This window comes from Micrasema longulum, unplaced genomic scaffold (genome assembly GCF_059751315.1).
Source record: "Micrasema longulum isolate JH-2025_06_02 unplaced genomic scaffold, ASM5975131v1 h1tg000548l, whole genome shotgun sequence".
NCBI lineage: Eukaryota > Metazoa > Arthropoda > Insecta > Trichoptera > Brachycentridae > Micrasema > Micrasema longulum.
In genome coordinates this window covers 861325-877980 of record NW_028277744.1, presented here as the reverse complement: position 1 = coordinate 877980, position 16656 = coordinate 861325, and the positions used below count along the sequence as shown (strand labels likewise).

The 16656-nt window shown below is 31.4% G+C and overlaps 2 protein-coding genes across 3 annotated transcripts in view; one reads left to right on the top strand and one right to left on the bottom strand.

The window, feature by feature from the left end:
• The window catches only part of LOC148280716 (larval cuticle protein A3A-like), an 83475-nt gene that overhangs the window by 49668 nt on the left and 17151 nt on the right, over positions 1-16656 (top strand). The gene's annotated exons all lie outside the window — the stretch shown is intronic.
• On the bottom strand, positions 8730-10216 carry LOC148280717 (larval cuticle protein A2B-like). The gene is made up of 2 exons (XM_088227938.1): positions 10189-10216; positions 8730-9264 (listed from the first exon to the last, which is right to left on the bottom strand). Exons 1-2 carry the CDS (start codon positions 10198-10200, stop codon positions 8872-8874), a joined length of 405 nt encoding a protein of 134 aa, XP_088084064.1. The 5' UTR covers positions 10201-10216; the 3' UTR covers positions 8730-8871.

Below are 16656 nucleotides of genomic sequence, written 5' to 3'. Positions count from 1 at the left end.
GAGGTTAGTCATCGTTAACCCAAATAAATAAGATTAATTGCTTTTATTGAATAAGTAATTACTAAATTAATTTGAAATAGGTAATCTTAATCTCGATCAGAAATGCCGATTATTCGACTTTTATGCAATGCCATTACTTTTTTATGAGTGCGAATCCTGGTACCAAACTGGAACTTAAAACACCAAACTTCTGAATTTTAGGAGTAAAGCTATGGTTTCCTTGAAAAACGGAGCCGTTATCTAGCGACCGCAATACACTGTGATGCGGAGGGTGTAATAAGGCGGCCGTCTTCACGCGAAACGGGCCATTGCAATGGCCACGCCCGTAATACGTCACGATCTGGGTAAATTTTAAACTTTGTTTGTGACTGTTTAAATTTAAATAGAACATCGTCACGAATCTTGACGTCACAATTATTAAAGATGAACATGTCGCGTTTTTGCATGGACATTTTTTTAAATCATTTATTTTTTAAAGGTATGTTTGAAAATATTTCTCCACAATTTATATATTTATTGATTTATTTTTTATTTCACGTTTTACATAACACTTTTTTTTATATGAATACCTCACTGGGCACAACCCGTGTCGAGGCATTCATTTACATGATTTAATATATACTTATGGTGCCTTAAAAATATACATAAAATAATAAATATTCATACTTAAATCCACACAGATATATATACATATATAATAGTAAGAAAAAAAAGAAGGAAAGAAAAAGAAAACAAAATTATATTCATGATTTTAAATATACAACTATTTTTTAAAAATCCATTTCATATATTTTTACCGGTATTCGTAGTATGTCATATTAACCTTATATCAATATTCACATTTCCAAGATAATAAATTTTGTTTTGTTAGAGTGTCTTGCACATGACATGTAAGGCAACTAACTTATTAAAAATGTTTTAAAAATATAAAATAACGTATTATTTATGGTTGTTATAAATTATTAAATGATCGTCTAATTAATACTGTATCTAACTGGTATTTTTTTAAATTTGGTAATTTCATTAGTCCTATTGCGTAAAACATTATATCAACTACAGCAAAATAAATAAATTTCTCCGCTCAAATAATTTACGACTTGAATACAAAAACCCCATACGCAAATGTAATTAACGTTGAGACTACTTTAATGAATTAAATCACCCTAATGCATAAAACATTAAGTAATTTCTACCAATTAAAATTCGTATGTTTGTATAAATATTCAAATTAATCCACTCATATACATAATAATTACGTTTGCCATCAAACTATTGTTTTAATTAAGGAATTTACAAGTGAACAAGTATGGCTGATTCTATCAACAACGTTTTGATTGGGAGTATGTTCAAATTTTAGTAGGCATGTTTTATTATTATTATGCATGTACTGTAATTACTTTAAAAATATATTCAGCAAAAAAAACAAAATTTCTAAATAATGTAAAAACGCCGTAAACAAATTGTATTTTTTCAGAAACCATCGCAAGGTATAATTAATATTTAAAGTAAAATAACATTATTAATAAAATTAATAAAATAACATTTTCAGGCGTTGCCTAGTATGTAGGTGAAATAATTCAATTAGATGAATCTCACCCGCATAAATAAAGGTTTCAGCTCTATAACTTCACAAACATCAACAGATGAAAGAATTAAAGGAATATAGATGTTCAAATATGAGCAGAATGGTGAATGTTACACAGTGTGTAAAGTGGCTAGTTAAACCAGCCATTGACTGGTCATAAGCCCTGTAGATGCCTAGACTTCTATATTACCTTCTCTTAAATGTACTTCATCTCTGTGGTAATATATTAACAGCTCCCCAGGGAGTTGAATCCAGTCCTTGTCTACAAAAATTTGGACAAACTCAAAATATTGTTGATAATATTTAAAGCATTAACGTTGTGGTCAAACATTTCAATGAACGTTAGTCAATATTTGTATAACTTACGAACTTTTCTATGTCTACTAGTTTCGAGACATACCCGTTTCTTCGTCAGAGCACTTATTACGAAAACTTGCAAAACCCACTAAGATACACCTTCACCATAGCTGTTACACAAAAATACAAAATCACCATGCTAATATGACCCAGTCGGCCTCGTGGTGTAATGGTCAGCGCGTTTGCCTACCATGCGAGAGGTCTCGGGCTCAATTTCCGACATGGTTGATATGAAATATTTATGTAAAAGGGTGTTTTCACCCCAGAATATTTCATAGTCCCTGGACTGGTACCTGAAGACGAAAGACTGATCATCTTACCTTCTTGTAACAAAAATGATCAAGAAACAAAAGTACTCTAGACAATCATAATAGTCGATTTTGATTAATAGTTGATTAAAAATATCTTAAATATTAATTTATTAGAGCAACATGTATATGTTATTTTACATTTATCCACACCCAATAATTTATAAGGCACCGCAAAATGAAGTAAGAGGTACAAAGTTGTTGGAACTGGGGTATGTGTCACCGTCAAATCGTTAAATCAGCCACTAATTGGACGGTTAGGCTGTTCGTTTAATGCCGGCATTCAATCGAATGGATAGGCCGTTCGTTGAACGAATTAAGATAGCTCAACGTTCAACTTGTTGGCTGGAAATCTAGCCCTTTGGAAACGGCTGAACCAAAAGCCGCCGGGTTGGGTTAGGATAGATTGGATTGCTATTTATAAATTTATAAAAACTATTTCATTAAAATTATTTATTGACAATTCTTGATGGAATTCCATTGTAATGATGTAATAACTTATATTTACATATAAGTTATTACTTCATTAAAAAAACTATGTTTTTTATTATTTAACTTAACTAAACCTATTCTAACATAACCTAACTACATAACAATGATTATCATCATCATTCCCTTTCCCCACCGAATGGTGCATAGGGTACTGCATTGGTACACACAGATTATGGCTGTTTTGATATTCTTGCACAAATTAATATTTAACTGTATAGATGCCCATGATATCCTTGCTCAGATAAACCTTAATGTACCTCGCCGTAACTTGCGTCCAATCCTGTCTTTGTTGTGAGAAATTATGAAACTATAGGTTGACCAGCCTTACTTGGCAGTTTGGTGAGGGCGCTAGTAAAGGATGGACAATGTTGTCAGGTGTAGAAATAATTGCTAATGAAATGTTTTTGTATATTTAATTTTCTCAGCAAAAATATTTAACAGTGACAATTTTATTGTGAATATTAAATAAGCATGGTCTATTCATAATCAAATTCAAGAAATATTGTAATCACGTTTTTTTAAAGAATTTTATTATGCCACGTCTTTCTCGGTCTTTCTCGCTTTCTGCATCTATCAATATTAACATTGTAAATCCTTTAAGCCGTTCTCTCGCCGTCCATTCGTTCCACATGTCCAAAACTGCTCCTTTGTTTATTTTTAATTCCCGTTTACTATTATATTATTCTTATATATTATAGTAGTTTATTAATAAATATGAATTAAATTATAAAAACAAGCGTTGTACGATCAAACATTGTACTGCTATTGAAAAAGTACATTTTATTTACTAGATAAAGTTTATACATTAAAAAAATAATTTAATAAAAATGTTAAAACCTGACAAAACAAAACAATATGAAGTTATAAAAACTGACCAAACGCACTACTTGTGATGATTGCGGCATATTATTTAATGAATAATAGGAAATCATGGACAATGTTTCACCCCGAACGACTGCTTCCAACTAAGTTGCACGGTTTGGGAAGCGGCAAGGTGGGGGGTGTAAGGGATTTTAGTTATAAAATTAGTCAACTGCCACGTGGGCTGGTCGACCTCTAACATCGGATTCTTTTCCCCTCTGCCAAGGATCCTCAGAACAGTAAACGAAATCTCACTAAACGGTACTATCGATGTGTTCCTACAGCAAGGGCAGGCATTTAAGAAGCAAGCGGTGTTGTCTCTCCTGACTCGCGATGTCACACTTGCCATTTCCGCCTAGATTATGCTATATACATACATACCTTTTATTAATTATACACTTTGTTAATTTAAGTAGATGTTAAGAATGTTTAGATTAAGTATTACTCATAATTGCCAATCTATTAGGACTAACTTAAGCCTGTTGATTGGCTTAAAAATAATAAAAAAAGTTTACTAATAGCCAAAATTAATATTTTGACGTTTGCTGTTTGGACTTTGAATAATCTATATGTGTGTACAACTTATACATTTTCACAGTGTTCCTTTAAATATTTTTTAAATAAAAAAAAAACTACGCTACCATTTTCCTACTGAAGTAAAAAGTGTTTTTACCCTCCACCGAACTTACGAGTTTTACGAGTAACGCCAATGATGTATTTAGTAAAGTATTCAAAATGAAACACTTTCATTGGATTTAATTCTTCTAACTAAATATTGGCGGCCTCCGTGGTGTAGTGGTCAAGACGCTTGATTCACGCACGGAAGGTTCCGGATTCGATTCCCGGTGAGAACACAAAAATTAAAATGTGATTTTTCTCAAGCCTGGGTGCTCTGTGATGTAATTCACCACTGTAATTAGGCCTCCTGGCCTGTTGTGGTGCAAAAAAAAAATGTAAATATATTTTTTTTAAATATATATAAATATATTAACTTCATTTAATTCATAAGTCAATAAAACACTAACGTAGAGTTTCAACAATTTTTCAAAATAAACCTTTGGAAATAAAATCAATATTAAAATCTATTAAAATATTAATTTTAAAGCTACACCTCTACAAATAATTTAAATAACGGAAGGTTTTCGCCATATACCCATAATGTACCTATTAAATCGTACTCAGCATTTCTTTATTGATTTTTAATTACGTTACTTTTCTCGGTTAATTACAAAAATCCTCAATACTTCTTAAATACCTATAAACTATGAGCACTTTTATGCACCTATATCATTAAACAGCAATTATTGTTGGTATCTAAGGAAGCTTTGTAAATATTTAAGTTAGTTTGATAAGGTCTTAACAAGACGAAACGGGTCACACCTATTAATTTTTTTTAAAGTAGAATTAAATCCAAGTGCTTATTTTGGATACCTTACCAAATTTTGAAATGGAATTCTATCAATTAACTGCCACCCACAATAAATAGATTTATTATATCATGGTCATCCTAGAGCCCGAGTGCAAAGTTACAAACAATTACATAATATATTATATAATTTGTTACACGAAAAAAATATGATCAGTGTTACGCTTTAGAAGCCGGTGAAGAAGAAGAAGACGAAGTGGACTGCATAATTACCCTGTTACTGTAATATTATTTTAAAAAGCTGAAAATTCGAATTTTAATAATGAAATTTAACAGAACCGGAAACCATTTTTTTTCAAAGGAATAACCCGCTAAGCCTTTTTTAGAGACTTGTCAGCAAGTGGAATAGAGGGGATATTGAAGGAGGTAAAAAATACCTATATATAGATTTTTTTCTTGTAACTAGCGGGAATCGAACCCGCGACGCCAGTTTCACAGTTAGCCATCTAACCAACTGCGCCACGGCGCCTGTCTTATAATTTTATCATAATCTCATCTTTTAATTTACTGCCATTTCAATCCATAGATTATTGATGGTTTCAAGCTTTTGGATCTAGTTTGAACTTAAACTAAAACTTACAATAAAAATTACAAAATAAGGTGTTTTAAAAATAAGTTTACATGCAAAGCTTCGTTATTATACTACTGGGGCAAATAAAGGAAAACCTTAAAACATACAAATATGTATTTTTTTAAACAAATATAATAAAACAATACAGAACATTGTTTAGTTTAACTAAATTCCAAACGCATAATATTGTAAAAACTAGAATATATTAATTTATTAAAAGTATAGTTAGAATATAAAAGGAAAAAATAATAAACATGACCGTCATTTCATTGGAAAAATACTTCTTTGTACCAGAAATTAGAGCTGAATTTTTATTTTTTGATTCAATTACTTGTGGAGATTCAAAAAAATTTAATAACAAACTTCCTGTGTTAAAAATTGTTATTTTAATTACGTTTCCGAAAGCAAACATTGAACCAACAAAAACAAGAGGAAAATTCGTTTCGTTTTTGAGAAAACCATTACGGGAATATTGAATCGACAATTTATACATTATTAAATTAAAATCATTTATGTTTTCATTAAAATGAGTAATTATTTTTACGGTAGTCGGCACGCAAATAGTTCCATTTGTATTTGATTGAATACTCTCGACGGCATCAAAACATATAGCTTTATTTTCAATGTTCACGTTCTGTAGACAAGTCTTTGGGTGGGGTTTTGGAAGAACAAGCGAAAAATTACTTAACACAGCATCAAATGATTTATATCCAACCAATTCGTTGATATTTTGTTTCTTACTAACAGTGAGCTTAATCTTCCCCAAAGTCAGCAAGTAGTAAAATTCGAGCATTTGATTGGGACATGATTTTCCGACCTTGAAGAAATTTTCTCGAGTGATCCATAGATGCTGTCCACAAATGGTTTCCAATGAATTAAAGGTATCGTGCTCTCTGCCGTCGTTCTGCTCGAATTTTTCACAATGTGTACTTTTAGAATCATCTTTGCATTCGCAAATGCATAAAATATTAAAAATAATACAAGTTAATACTAAAGAATCATTCATTTACATAACAATGTTTTTTTCCAAAGAGTATATGCGAAATTTTTATTTTGACGTTTGAATGGTATTTATTTTGACAATGTTTTTTTGTTATTTAAATCGGAAAAACTATTGTCTAATAAAGTACTTATTTACTGATCTGTTTAATTTAATACTATAGATACCCTATGAAAAACCAAAATTACCATATGCAAAACAATTATACGTACTGTATTGGTATATGGGTGTGAGGCGTTAACACTGACAGTAAAGATGGCTGAAATGCTGGACACTTTTGAACGAAAGTACTCAGAAGAATCTACGGACCAGTGAAAAAGAATAATCAGTAGCGCATTCGGTATAACGAAGAACTGTACAATATATACCAAGCCCCGAGCATCTCGGCACATATGAATTTGCTTAGATTAAGATGGGCCGGACATGTACAGCGAATGCTTGACTCACGTGTTCCTAAAAGATTAATGAGCGGACTCCCGGGTGAAAGGAGATTAGTGGGAAGACCCAGGCTGAGATCGGAGGATGAAGTGAGAAAGGATACAGCGCAGTTTCTCCAGGTGGCAAATTGGAAGACGGCGGCTGAGGACAGAGTTGGAGGCGAAAGTTGCAGGAGGCCAAAGCTCGATATGGGCTGTAGCGCCATCGGAGAGAGAGAGAGAGACACCCTATGTCATTTTATTACAACATGAACATAATTATAGTAACAATATTTTGAGTTTGTCTAAATTTTTGTAGACAAGGACTGGATTAAACTCCCTGGGGAGCTGTTTATATTAACATACTTCAACAGAGATGAAGAACATTTAAGAGAAAGTAATATAGAAGTCTAGGCATCTACAGGGCTTATGACTTGTCAATGGCTAGTTTAAGTGGCCACTTTACACACTGTGTAACATTCACCATTCTGCCTATATTTGAACATCTATATTCCTTCAATTCTTTCATATGTTGATGTTTGTGAAGTTAAAGAGCTGAAACCTTTATTTATGAGGGTGAGATTCATCTAATTGAATTATTTCACCTACATACTAGGCAACACCTGAAAATATTATTTTTTTCAATTTCTATACTTCTTCATGGACCAGGTAATTTATCAAAAATATTTTGAGTTTGTCCAAATTTTTGTAGACAAGGACTGGATTCAACTCCCTGGGGAGCTGTTTATATTAACATACTACAACAGAGATGAAGAACATTTAAGAGAAGGTAATATAGAAGTCTAGGCATCTACAGGGCTTACGACCTGTCAATGGCTGATTTACTCACCCGCATAAATAAAGGTTTCAGCTCTTTAACTTCACAAGCATCAACAGATGAAAGAATTGAAGGAATATAGATGTTCCAAAATAGGCAGAATGGTGAATGTTACACAGTGTGTAAAGTGGCCACTTAAACCAGCCATTGACAGGTCATAAGCCTTGTAGATGCCTAGACTTCTATATTAACTTCTCTTAAATGTTCTTCATCTCTGTTGTAGTATGTTAATTATTATATTATGTGAAATTTAAGATGGTTGTATTAACCATACGTAAATTATACATACTTATGTTAATTATATTTTTCATTATAATTGTTGCATTTTCTTTCTTTCTTTTGATTATCGTGATTGATATGTTGATGTATAATATTTTGTGCTACCCACCAATATGTTTATTTTTTAAACTGTTTTAGAAGAACGTCTTTATCTTTTGCAAAATGCTAGACATTAATCTAGAAACACATATTTGTTTTTAGACTTTAATATTTCATTGTGTGTCTTAGACTGTATAAGATTAATGAACTTGCCATCAAGACTACGCTCTAATGAGAGCAAAAATATAATTTCTTATGTGATAATTATCATTAGATTTAAATAGTCTGGCAACTTTATTGATATTTATTTATTAATGCTTTATCGTGAACAAAACAAACCATCACGCCGTTTTCCCATAAGACATAAGGGTAGGTAGAGATATTAGAACGCCACCTCACTCTGTCTTTGCAGACTCGGCTTCTTCTAAATTATACATATTTTCATACACACGCTTCGATTATTCCGAATTTTTAAATGTCCATCTTCAAGTATTACTTTATTATACTATTTTTCATTATGCTGACAGTGGTACTTTAAATTTAATGAAACTCGAATGTATAAAAATAAATATAATGTTTATTCTAGAATATTAAAAATGACTGTACAAATGATAACAATATAATAAGCCAAACAACTCGACACATTATCTGGTATGAAAATATTGGAAGATGAAAGGGATGTCTTATGCGGGTAATAACTTAGTGGTAGTAGGACTGGGGGGCGCTATAGGCGACGGGGGCAGCGATCTTAGCGACGGGGGCGGCATAGGCTACAGGGGCTGCCTTGACAGCGTGTCCCAGAGGTTCGCGGTGGACGACAGCATTAAATCCGTTATGTGGATCAGCGGTATATTCAACAGTCCTCTTGTAACCGTCAGCATCAATTAGGGAGTAGGATCCTTGGACGACATCTCCGTCCCTAGACTCGTGTTGACTCTTCGAGTCTCCTGTCAGACCGTCCTGGATGTCGTAGGCGAAGTTGTACTGAGGGTGAGGATCGTAGTCTTCCACTTCCTCAGCATAAACACCGTGATCTGGTTGAGCGATGATCCCAGCGTTGACAGCAGCAGCGAACATCAGCAGAACTACGAACTAAAAAATACCCTTTGTTAAAGTACGTCTTTGTGACGATCCACGCCCGCGATACAAGTATTGGTGCGAGTAAAATGGTACTAGTATGTAGTTATGTAAACCAGATTTGCATCACCTATCGTACAACATTCACTTTTTAACTGAGGATGTAAATCTCGTTTTGTTTTTTTTAATGTAAGAGCGACAAACAAGAAAGCAAAAATGTGCAATGTATTCATATGTTTTTAAAAATATTTTACGTATCCCGTTTCCACATTCTTTTTAATTTATTATTTTGATCAGCGTGGTCAGATAGCATAAAGTTATGTAAAATTTCAAGTCGTTGGAGTGTGTTTTTGGATATGATCTTAAAGTAGGCGGAAAGGTGGGTAGAGGAAGGATTATTAGAATTTATAAAATTTATATATTTACAAAGGAAAGAAAGGAGAAAAAAGATAACTAGAAGAAAATAGAAGAATGTAAAGATAAATAGTAATGAAAATAAAATAGACACAGACGTTAGTTGGCTCAAGTGAATGTGAGAATGAAAGGAAACAGAAAGTAAGATAGAAGTAATCTATTACAAAAATTGACAGAAATTGGACAGAAAAATGGGATTGTCTAAATTAAGATTTATTGATAGTGAAAACTGGTAATACTTTAAAGAATTAAATTAAAAACAATAAATGTTTGATGTAGGATGTTAGCATTTATTCCCACGTTACGTGATTGAAATTTTGGCTCAATATTTCAAACTACTGTTCAAAATAAATTTAATGAAAAAGCTTTTTTCAAATCACTTTCATCCGATTCACAAAACCACTCATCGTACCGATTGATTAAAATATTCAGTAAGAGCTATTTATTTACAGGAAGCGTTAATGGCACGTTATAAATTAATATTCTGCGCACGATTATTCGCGTGAATGCATTTTGTCACCGTACCTTAATTGCCATTTTGATGCGTTCACTATGAGCACTAATAATTGAATAAGTTTCACTCAAGTGAGTGCAGTATTTATAGCAGTTTTCATCTTCGAACTGCTCGTGGACCAGGGTTTGTGGATCCTTTCACTTTTGCCAAAATGTAGAGCACATGTCTCTTTAATTTCGGGAAGTTTGACAGGGGTAAACCAAACTGGTTTTATATGTGCCAAATTTTAATTTCGGGTTATATTTTCATACCCTCGATACAAAGCGCATTTTAAATATTGAAAATAAATCACTGTATGCACAATAAGAAAGACTTATTGAAACCCAGGTATTTTACCAAAGATATTTGATGAAGAAAAAATAGTCTTGTAACATCATCTATTTAGATTATAATATATTAATCACATGGATAAGCAGTCGCAAAAAGTCGCCGAAAATTTCCTAACATAGACGCTTTTTGTAACCTCTTATCGACTAACGCAGCTATTTTTTGCTGTACATATCGTGTGTCGGCGTGCATTTCCGCCAATCTACAATTTTGGCTAAAATGATTATTTTATATTGGGGGAACTTTTTTACTCTTATTGAATGTTCCCTAATCATCCGATACGCGTGGAACCAATAATAGGCAAGCTTTCTGAAGAAGAATAGTACCGCAGCTCGGAGTAAAAAACGTGTTAGCTTTGATTTCAAGAACAGTGTTTACTGTCTACTGGATAAAGTTGATTTAGCATATTAGCAGTAATGCACGCCGACCTACGATATATAGCACCCTTAAAACGAAAATGACTTAACTAAAAAAAAACTCAAAATGAGTTAAGATCATGAAACGACTTCAATTAATATTATTCATCTTTCTGCATATAAAGAAATGCAACATTAGGGTGGGAATAGGACAAAACCGTTACATCGGTCTCTTTGTTACTCAGAGAATTTAGGTTCCGTGTCAGTACGGAAGCGACGCTATTAGTGTTGTGTTTATATTGCGGTGTGAAGGACGCAACGCAAACAAACATATAGTGACCGAAAGCTAGTTGAATCGATTTTATTCGGATACAAATGGCAAATATACTTTATTTTTTTAAATATTAAAATTACCGAATTTAACTTTGCGATTGTTTCGTTCCGACTTACCGATAATCTTAGTGATTTATTGAGTTTATGTCATTTCGTGAATAAATAAAAACATGTGTTTGGTGACATGATCTGACCTAATAAAAATTATGTCATTATCTTATTTATTAAATTGCGTTTGTTAGTTGTTTTTTTTTCAATCTAATAATGACTCATAAAATGAATTTATTTTTAGTACCCATTTTTCATAGATTCATAGCTAAATTCTTCGGTATAATTTTTATCTCAAAGTTTGGAGCTTACTTCAAAAAATGCGAAACGATCGACGAAAGAATACGAAGGTGTCACAATTTACATTTTTCTTTTGCAGTTTCCCAAAAGTTGATTTTTTTAGTTGAGTCGTTTTCTTTCATACATTTAAAATCATTTTTTACCCTTGATCGATTTGGGCGGTACGTATAAAGCATGGGCCATAGAGAGCAAAGAAAACTTTATAAAATATTATTATATAGCAGATACAACCTTCTGAAGTGAAGCCCTTCGAACAGATATTCATATGCCTATTTGGGACTCCAGTATTATACACTAATGTTAAACTAACGCAATCTCAATTTATATTATTGCCTAACACCTGTTAGGACTACTAGACATTGAAGATGGGCATTTCGTTTTTTTAAAAATAAAAGTAGCAATAACAGTTACCGTTTCACAAATTAAGCTGTATCGTGAAGACGTTTAAAAAAAACAGTTAAGTGCAGTGTGCAGACCCCCCCCCCTCCCCAAATTTCTCAATTTAAGTAGATAACTTTTTTTTGGCTTCCCATTTTCCTTATCGCATTAAATATTATGTTTTGAATAAAAAATTTAAAAAATATACAAAAGTTTTTTCCGTTGTTAAATGTTTGTTAATTAAGAAATAAAAAATTACTAGTTTTATAAAACGCTTTTTAATTTTTTTCGTTATTATTTCATGTATTTTATAGGAACCATATTTTATGGAATAACATGAATATTTTTTAGTTTAAAACTTTTATTAAATGCAAATAGAGACCTTTAAATTCACAAAATGTCATTTAATTTATAATTATAATTATGTTTTCATTTGGATTATATGCGTATTTATATGTACTTAAACATAAATATTTCAACATTTATAGTTTTTGTTTTCTTTAAACGACTTAATTTATTTTTGTTAAACTGTTTAAGATATTTCGGAAGGGTAACTGTTTTAAAACAGCAGTTACATTTTATTACTTCCTCTACTAGACATAATGTGCCATTTCATATAGAAACTGCTGCAACAAATCATGCTATTAATCCACCTATTCCAAGATTGCACAGTCTAGGGAACCAGATCAATTGTATAGACATTTTTCACACTAGCCAAATCAAGTTCAAACTTACTATATTTTTTTTTAAATATTAAGACCACTGTTCAAATATTTATGTTATTTTGTAAATAGAGAAAAAGCTATATATATATACATATATATTAACTATTCCGACGTAGCTGATATTTTTCACATAAAGTGTAGCTTATATAAATCAACTCTATTTAATCATTTCAAAGATGATGAACGGTGATTTACATTTTTTTGATTAAAGTGCTTTCTATGTTTACTTTTGTATGAGTACTATTGTGTACCATATTTACTTGTATACTTATTTTTTAAATTACTTTAATTGTCATTATTATTACTATTTCTAAAAAAAAAAATTTTTAGACAAAAGAATTTTATTGTTTTTAATATACTTATATTTTGTACCTTTAAAGAAAAATATATATAAATTCTTTTCCCCTTTCCCTAGGGAGGAAATCCGGCCAGTCTACGAACATTTGGACATAATCAAATATTGTTGAAATTCTTTTCCATTTCAAATTTTATCTGCACACATTGTTTAATTATTTTTTTATATCTAAATATGTTCTTTATACAAAACTGCTATGTTATATATATAGTATTTATGTAAAATAATACTTGTCAATTAAATTTTTAAGTTTTTCACATTATATTGAAATCTTTATATTATTTTTGAAATGTATATTTTTAAGGTAAAATGCACTGCGTTCCGTGTATATTAATATATAAATAAATATAAAATATATACGTATGACCATATATTTTTTATAGATTTTAATTGAATCTTTTTATGCTGAATATTTTTAAAATGTTTATTATTTAATTTTTAGTTTTCATTATTTATTTATTATTAAAATTCTTGTGAATCCCTGAGCTCTTGCACGAGACAGTTTGTATTATACCTAGGACATTCAATATACGAGTACATTGCATACTAACAAACTAATAACATATGATTTTAGTCATTTCTTATTTATTGCGTTATCTTTATTATTTTTCATTTACCTAAGGATGTTAAGTATAATGTATCGCATAGTTTTATAATAAAGTACAACGAATAAAAAAACAGTGTAATACGTATAAGTAAATTGCTTTTGCATTATTTCATAATTTTGTAATAGAACACTGTTATGATTAAATGCATTTATGTTAATGTTAAAAAAAGGCATTTGTGCCGTGTACACAAATAAAATAAACATATGAAAGAAACAAAAAAAAACGGCGTTATTTTAAGTACCATCAACCATTTAAAAAAAGCTAATATTTTAGCATTACTTCAAGTTACTTTTTTATTAATGTATTGAATCAGTCGGTATTATTATACAATAATAAATTATTTGATAACGGAAGTAAAGACACGTTTGGGTGTCACGACTTTTTCAATGGTAGGAGTATTGAAAGCATGTTATTTTTTCCTTGATTATTTCGGTGCCAGTAAAATTATTGCGTAAAATGAATTATTAATTAGGCATATTATGTTCCGCCTAAGGGCCCATTTGTAACACAAAAAAATAAGTTTAAAAAACTTTTAAGTTAAATCATTGTCTTCGTAAAAATGGACGAAATGAATTTACTTATATTTCGTTTTGGACGCAACCCATTTCGACCAAAACATGACTTAACTTTTTCTTATGCAACTGGCCACGAGTCTTCTATATTTGTTATAGTACTGTTCTAGAGAACTGTTAATATTAACATTAGTTTTTATCAATACAGTCACATGAAAAAAAAAATGGAATGTTGTTAATAATATAATATATCATACGAAAATGCAAATTTTTGTACCAAACATTCGAGAACTGAATCAATAAACTTTCCGATTGATTTCAAGAACAAAATAGTTCATTTAATTCAGTATAACCTTTGGTTTTCATTCAATTTTTTGATTGGGAAACATTGTTTTGCATGAAAATTAATGATTTATAGAGGTCTAATCTTAAATGCATGCTATTTTCGCAATACGTTAAAAGTTTAAACCGTATCAGGAAATATGATAAGCTTAAAGTTAACAATCTATCATTTCTATCGTGACCTCAAGGAAATTAATAAGATAATAATAATTAGACTGCGGTGGGTTCATAATAAAATACAAAATTATGGACGCTAAAAAACTAAAAAAGGAAATTCTGGTGAAGACAAAAAAGGGCGTGAGATGCGTTGCGCGCCCTTACAAAGGAGCATTGGGTACCGCGCACATAGACAATAATTTACTGTCGTCACTCTACAATCTGCAGTGCGATTCTGAATGGCCGGTGGAGGAGAGAGACGGCTCTTATTCTCCCGGTTCTCTAACAACCTAATGATCTAACATACCCTACCGCCAACATATTTGGGTAAATTAGATTGAGTATGAAAGACAAATTGAGTATATATACTGTGGTTATAGGGGAGTTGAAAGCAGTAAATGTAAATTCTAAGAAAACTCGAATCTTTTATAAAAAAAATATTTTAGTCATTTTTTTAAAAATAACAGTTTATCAAAGCTAAAAAAAGTCGTTTTTGCAATGTGTGGATCTGAAAACAAGCCACAAGACCTCGAAACGGATCCGGGCAAGCTAGCACGTAATTTACGTACTAATTAGTGCTAGCAACGCTTTCTCAACCCCCTAGAGAGCGTTTAAAATCGCACTGCTGCATGCTGGGCTCCACAGACTCAACTCTTTAACGATATCGTTTTGAAAAACATTTTCATATTCGTTAATTGTACTTAAACTCATCGTAATAATTATTTGAAATGTTTTGCAGTGTTTTTTATTTGAAAATTTAAAAGAATCCAGTGATCCAATTTAAAGATTAAATATTCGAATGTTGTGACAGATTACTGTTATAACCTTGAACGATCTTGACTTTTTTCTTTCTATTAAGCATAAAGACAGATAATACAAATTTCGACACAGCATTGTAGTAAAATATGCAGACCTCTGACTGTCCTGAATGTTGGAATAATTATTAAGAGCTGTTAAATAATTCACATTTTATTTAGCCATAGAATTGTATGAATAGTTTTCAGGTCATAGCAGGTCCAATAATTGTGTTTAAGATCACGACTCTATTGTTGTGGAGCAAGACCTATTATGCAATATATCTGCATATGAGAAACTGGTTATCGAACTCATGTTAACGACAATCCTTGTATGGATACCGCTCTGTTTATACTTGAGTACTCACAGGAGATAATTTCAATGTTGGTTAGAAAACTCATATTTCAACCTTCTTTATTTATATGTGGCACACATGTTTTAACAATTTTTGCTTCTGTGATATCTTTTTTACTTCTTGGTTTATCAAGAGAATGACGACAGAATTCAAAAATATTAATACCATCAAAGCCATTTACTGCTCACTAGTTCGACCTCACCTAGAATATGCTTCTCCAATTGGGTCTCCATTATATAGGACTCATATTGACCATATCGAGTCTGTCCATCACTGTTTTCTAAGAAAAGTGGCAAGGTTGCTCGGATTACAAAGGGTAATTATTTCTATTTTGAAATAGAGCAATCCTCAATCTGTTTTTATTGGAGAAACGTAGAGCGGAGATGGATCTTATATGAATTTTCAAAATACTCAACGCTAAGTGATGTCTCATCTCTGTTGCAATCAATTTCTTTTCATGTTCCCAACCATGTCACCAGAAGTCAAAATCTGCTATTTATAAAATTTTCTAAAAAAACGATTGTTTTTATGCCCCGATGTCCAGAATGTGTAGATTAGTCGATTCGTCACACGACTTGGAATTCTTTGGGAAAGATCTTCCGGCAATTCTTTGATTTCTTCGCCATTAACACAGTGTGGGACGAAGATGGAATGGCATGCGTTAGCTCGTAATCTTATATGTTGAATGTTTATGAATATATTTAATACCATGTTTTTATCACTACATAGTTTATGTTCGTTTTGTTCAGTTTCTTGTACATATGTTTCTTAATATAATGGTTGTAATTGACTTAGGCCGTATATATAAAAAAAAATAGGGGAAGGTGTCCTTCCTCGGTCCTATTTGAAGTTTTTCCTTCACCATTTTTAATGCGTATTTTCAAATTTC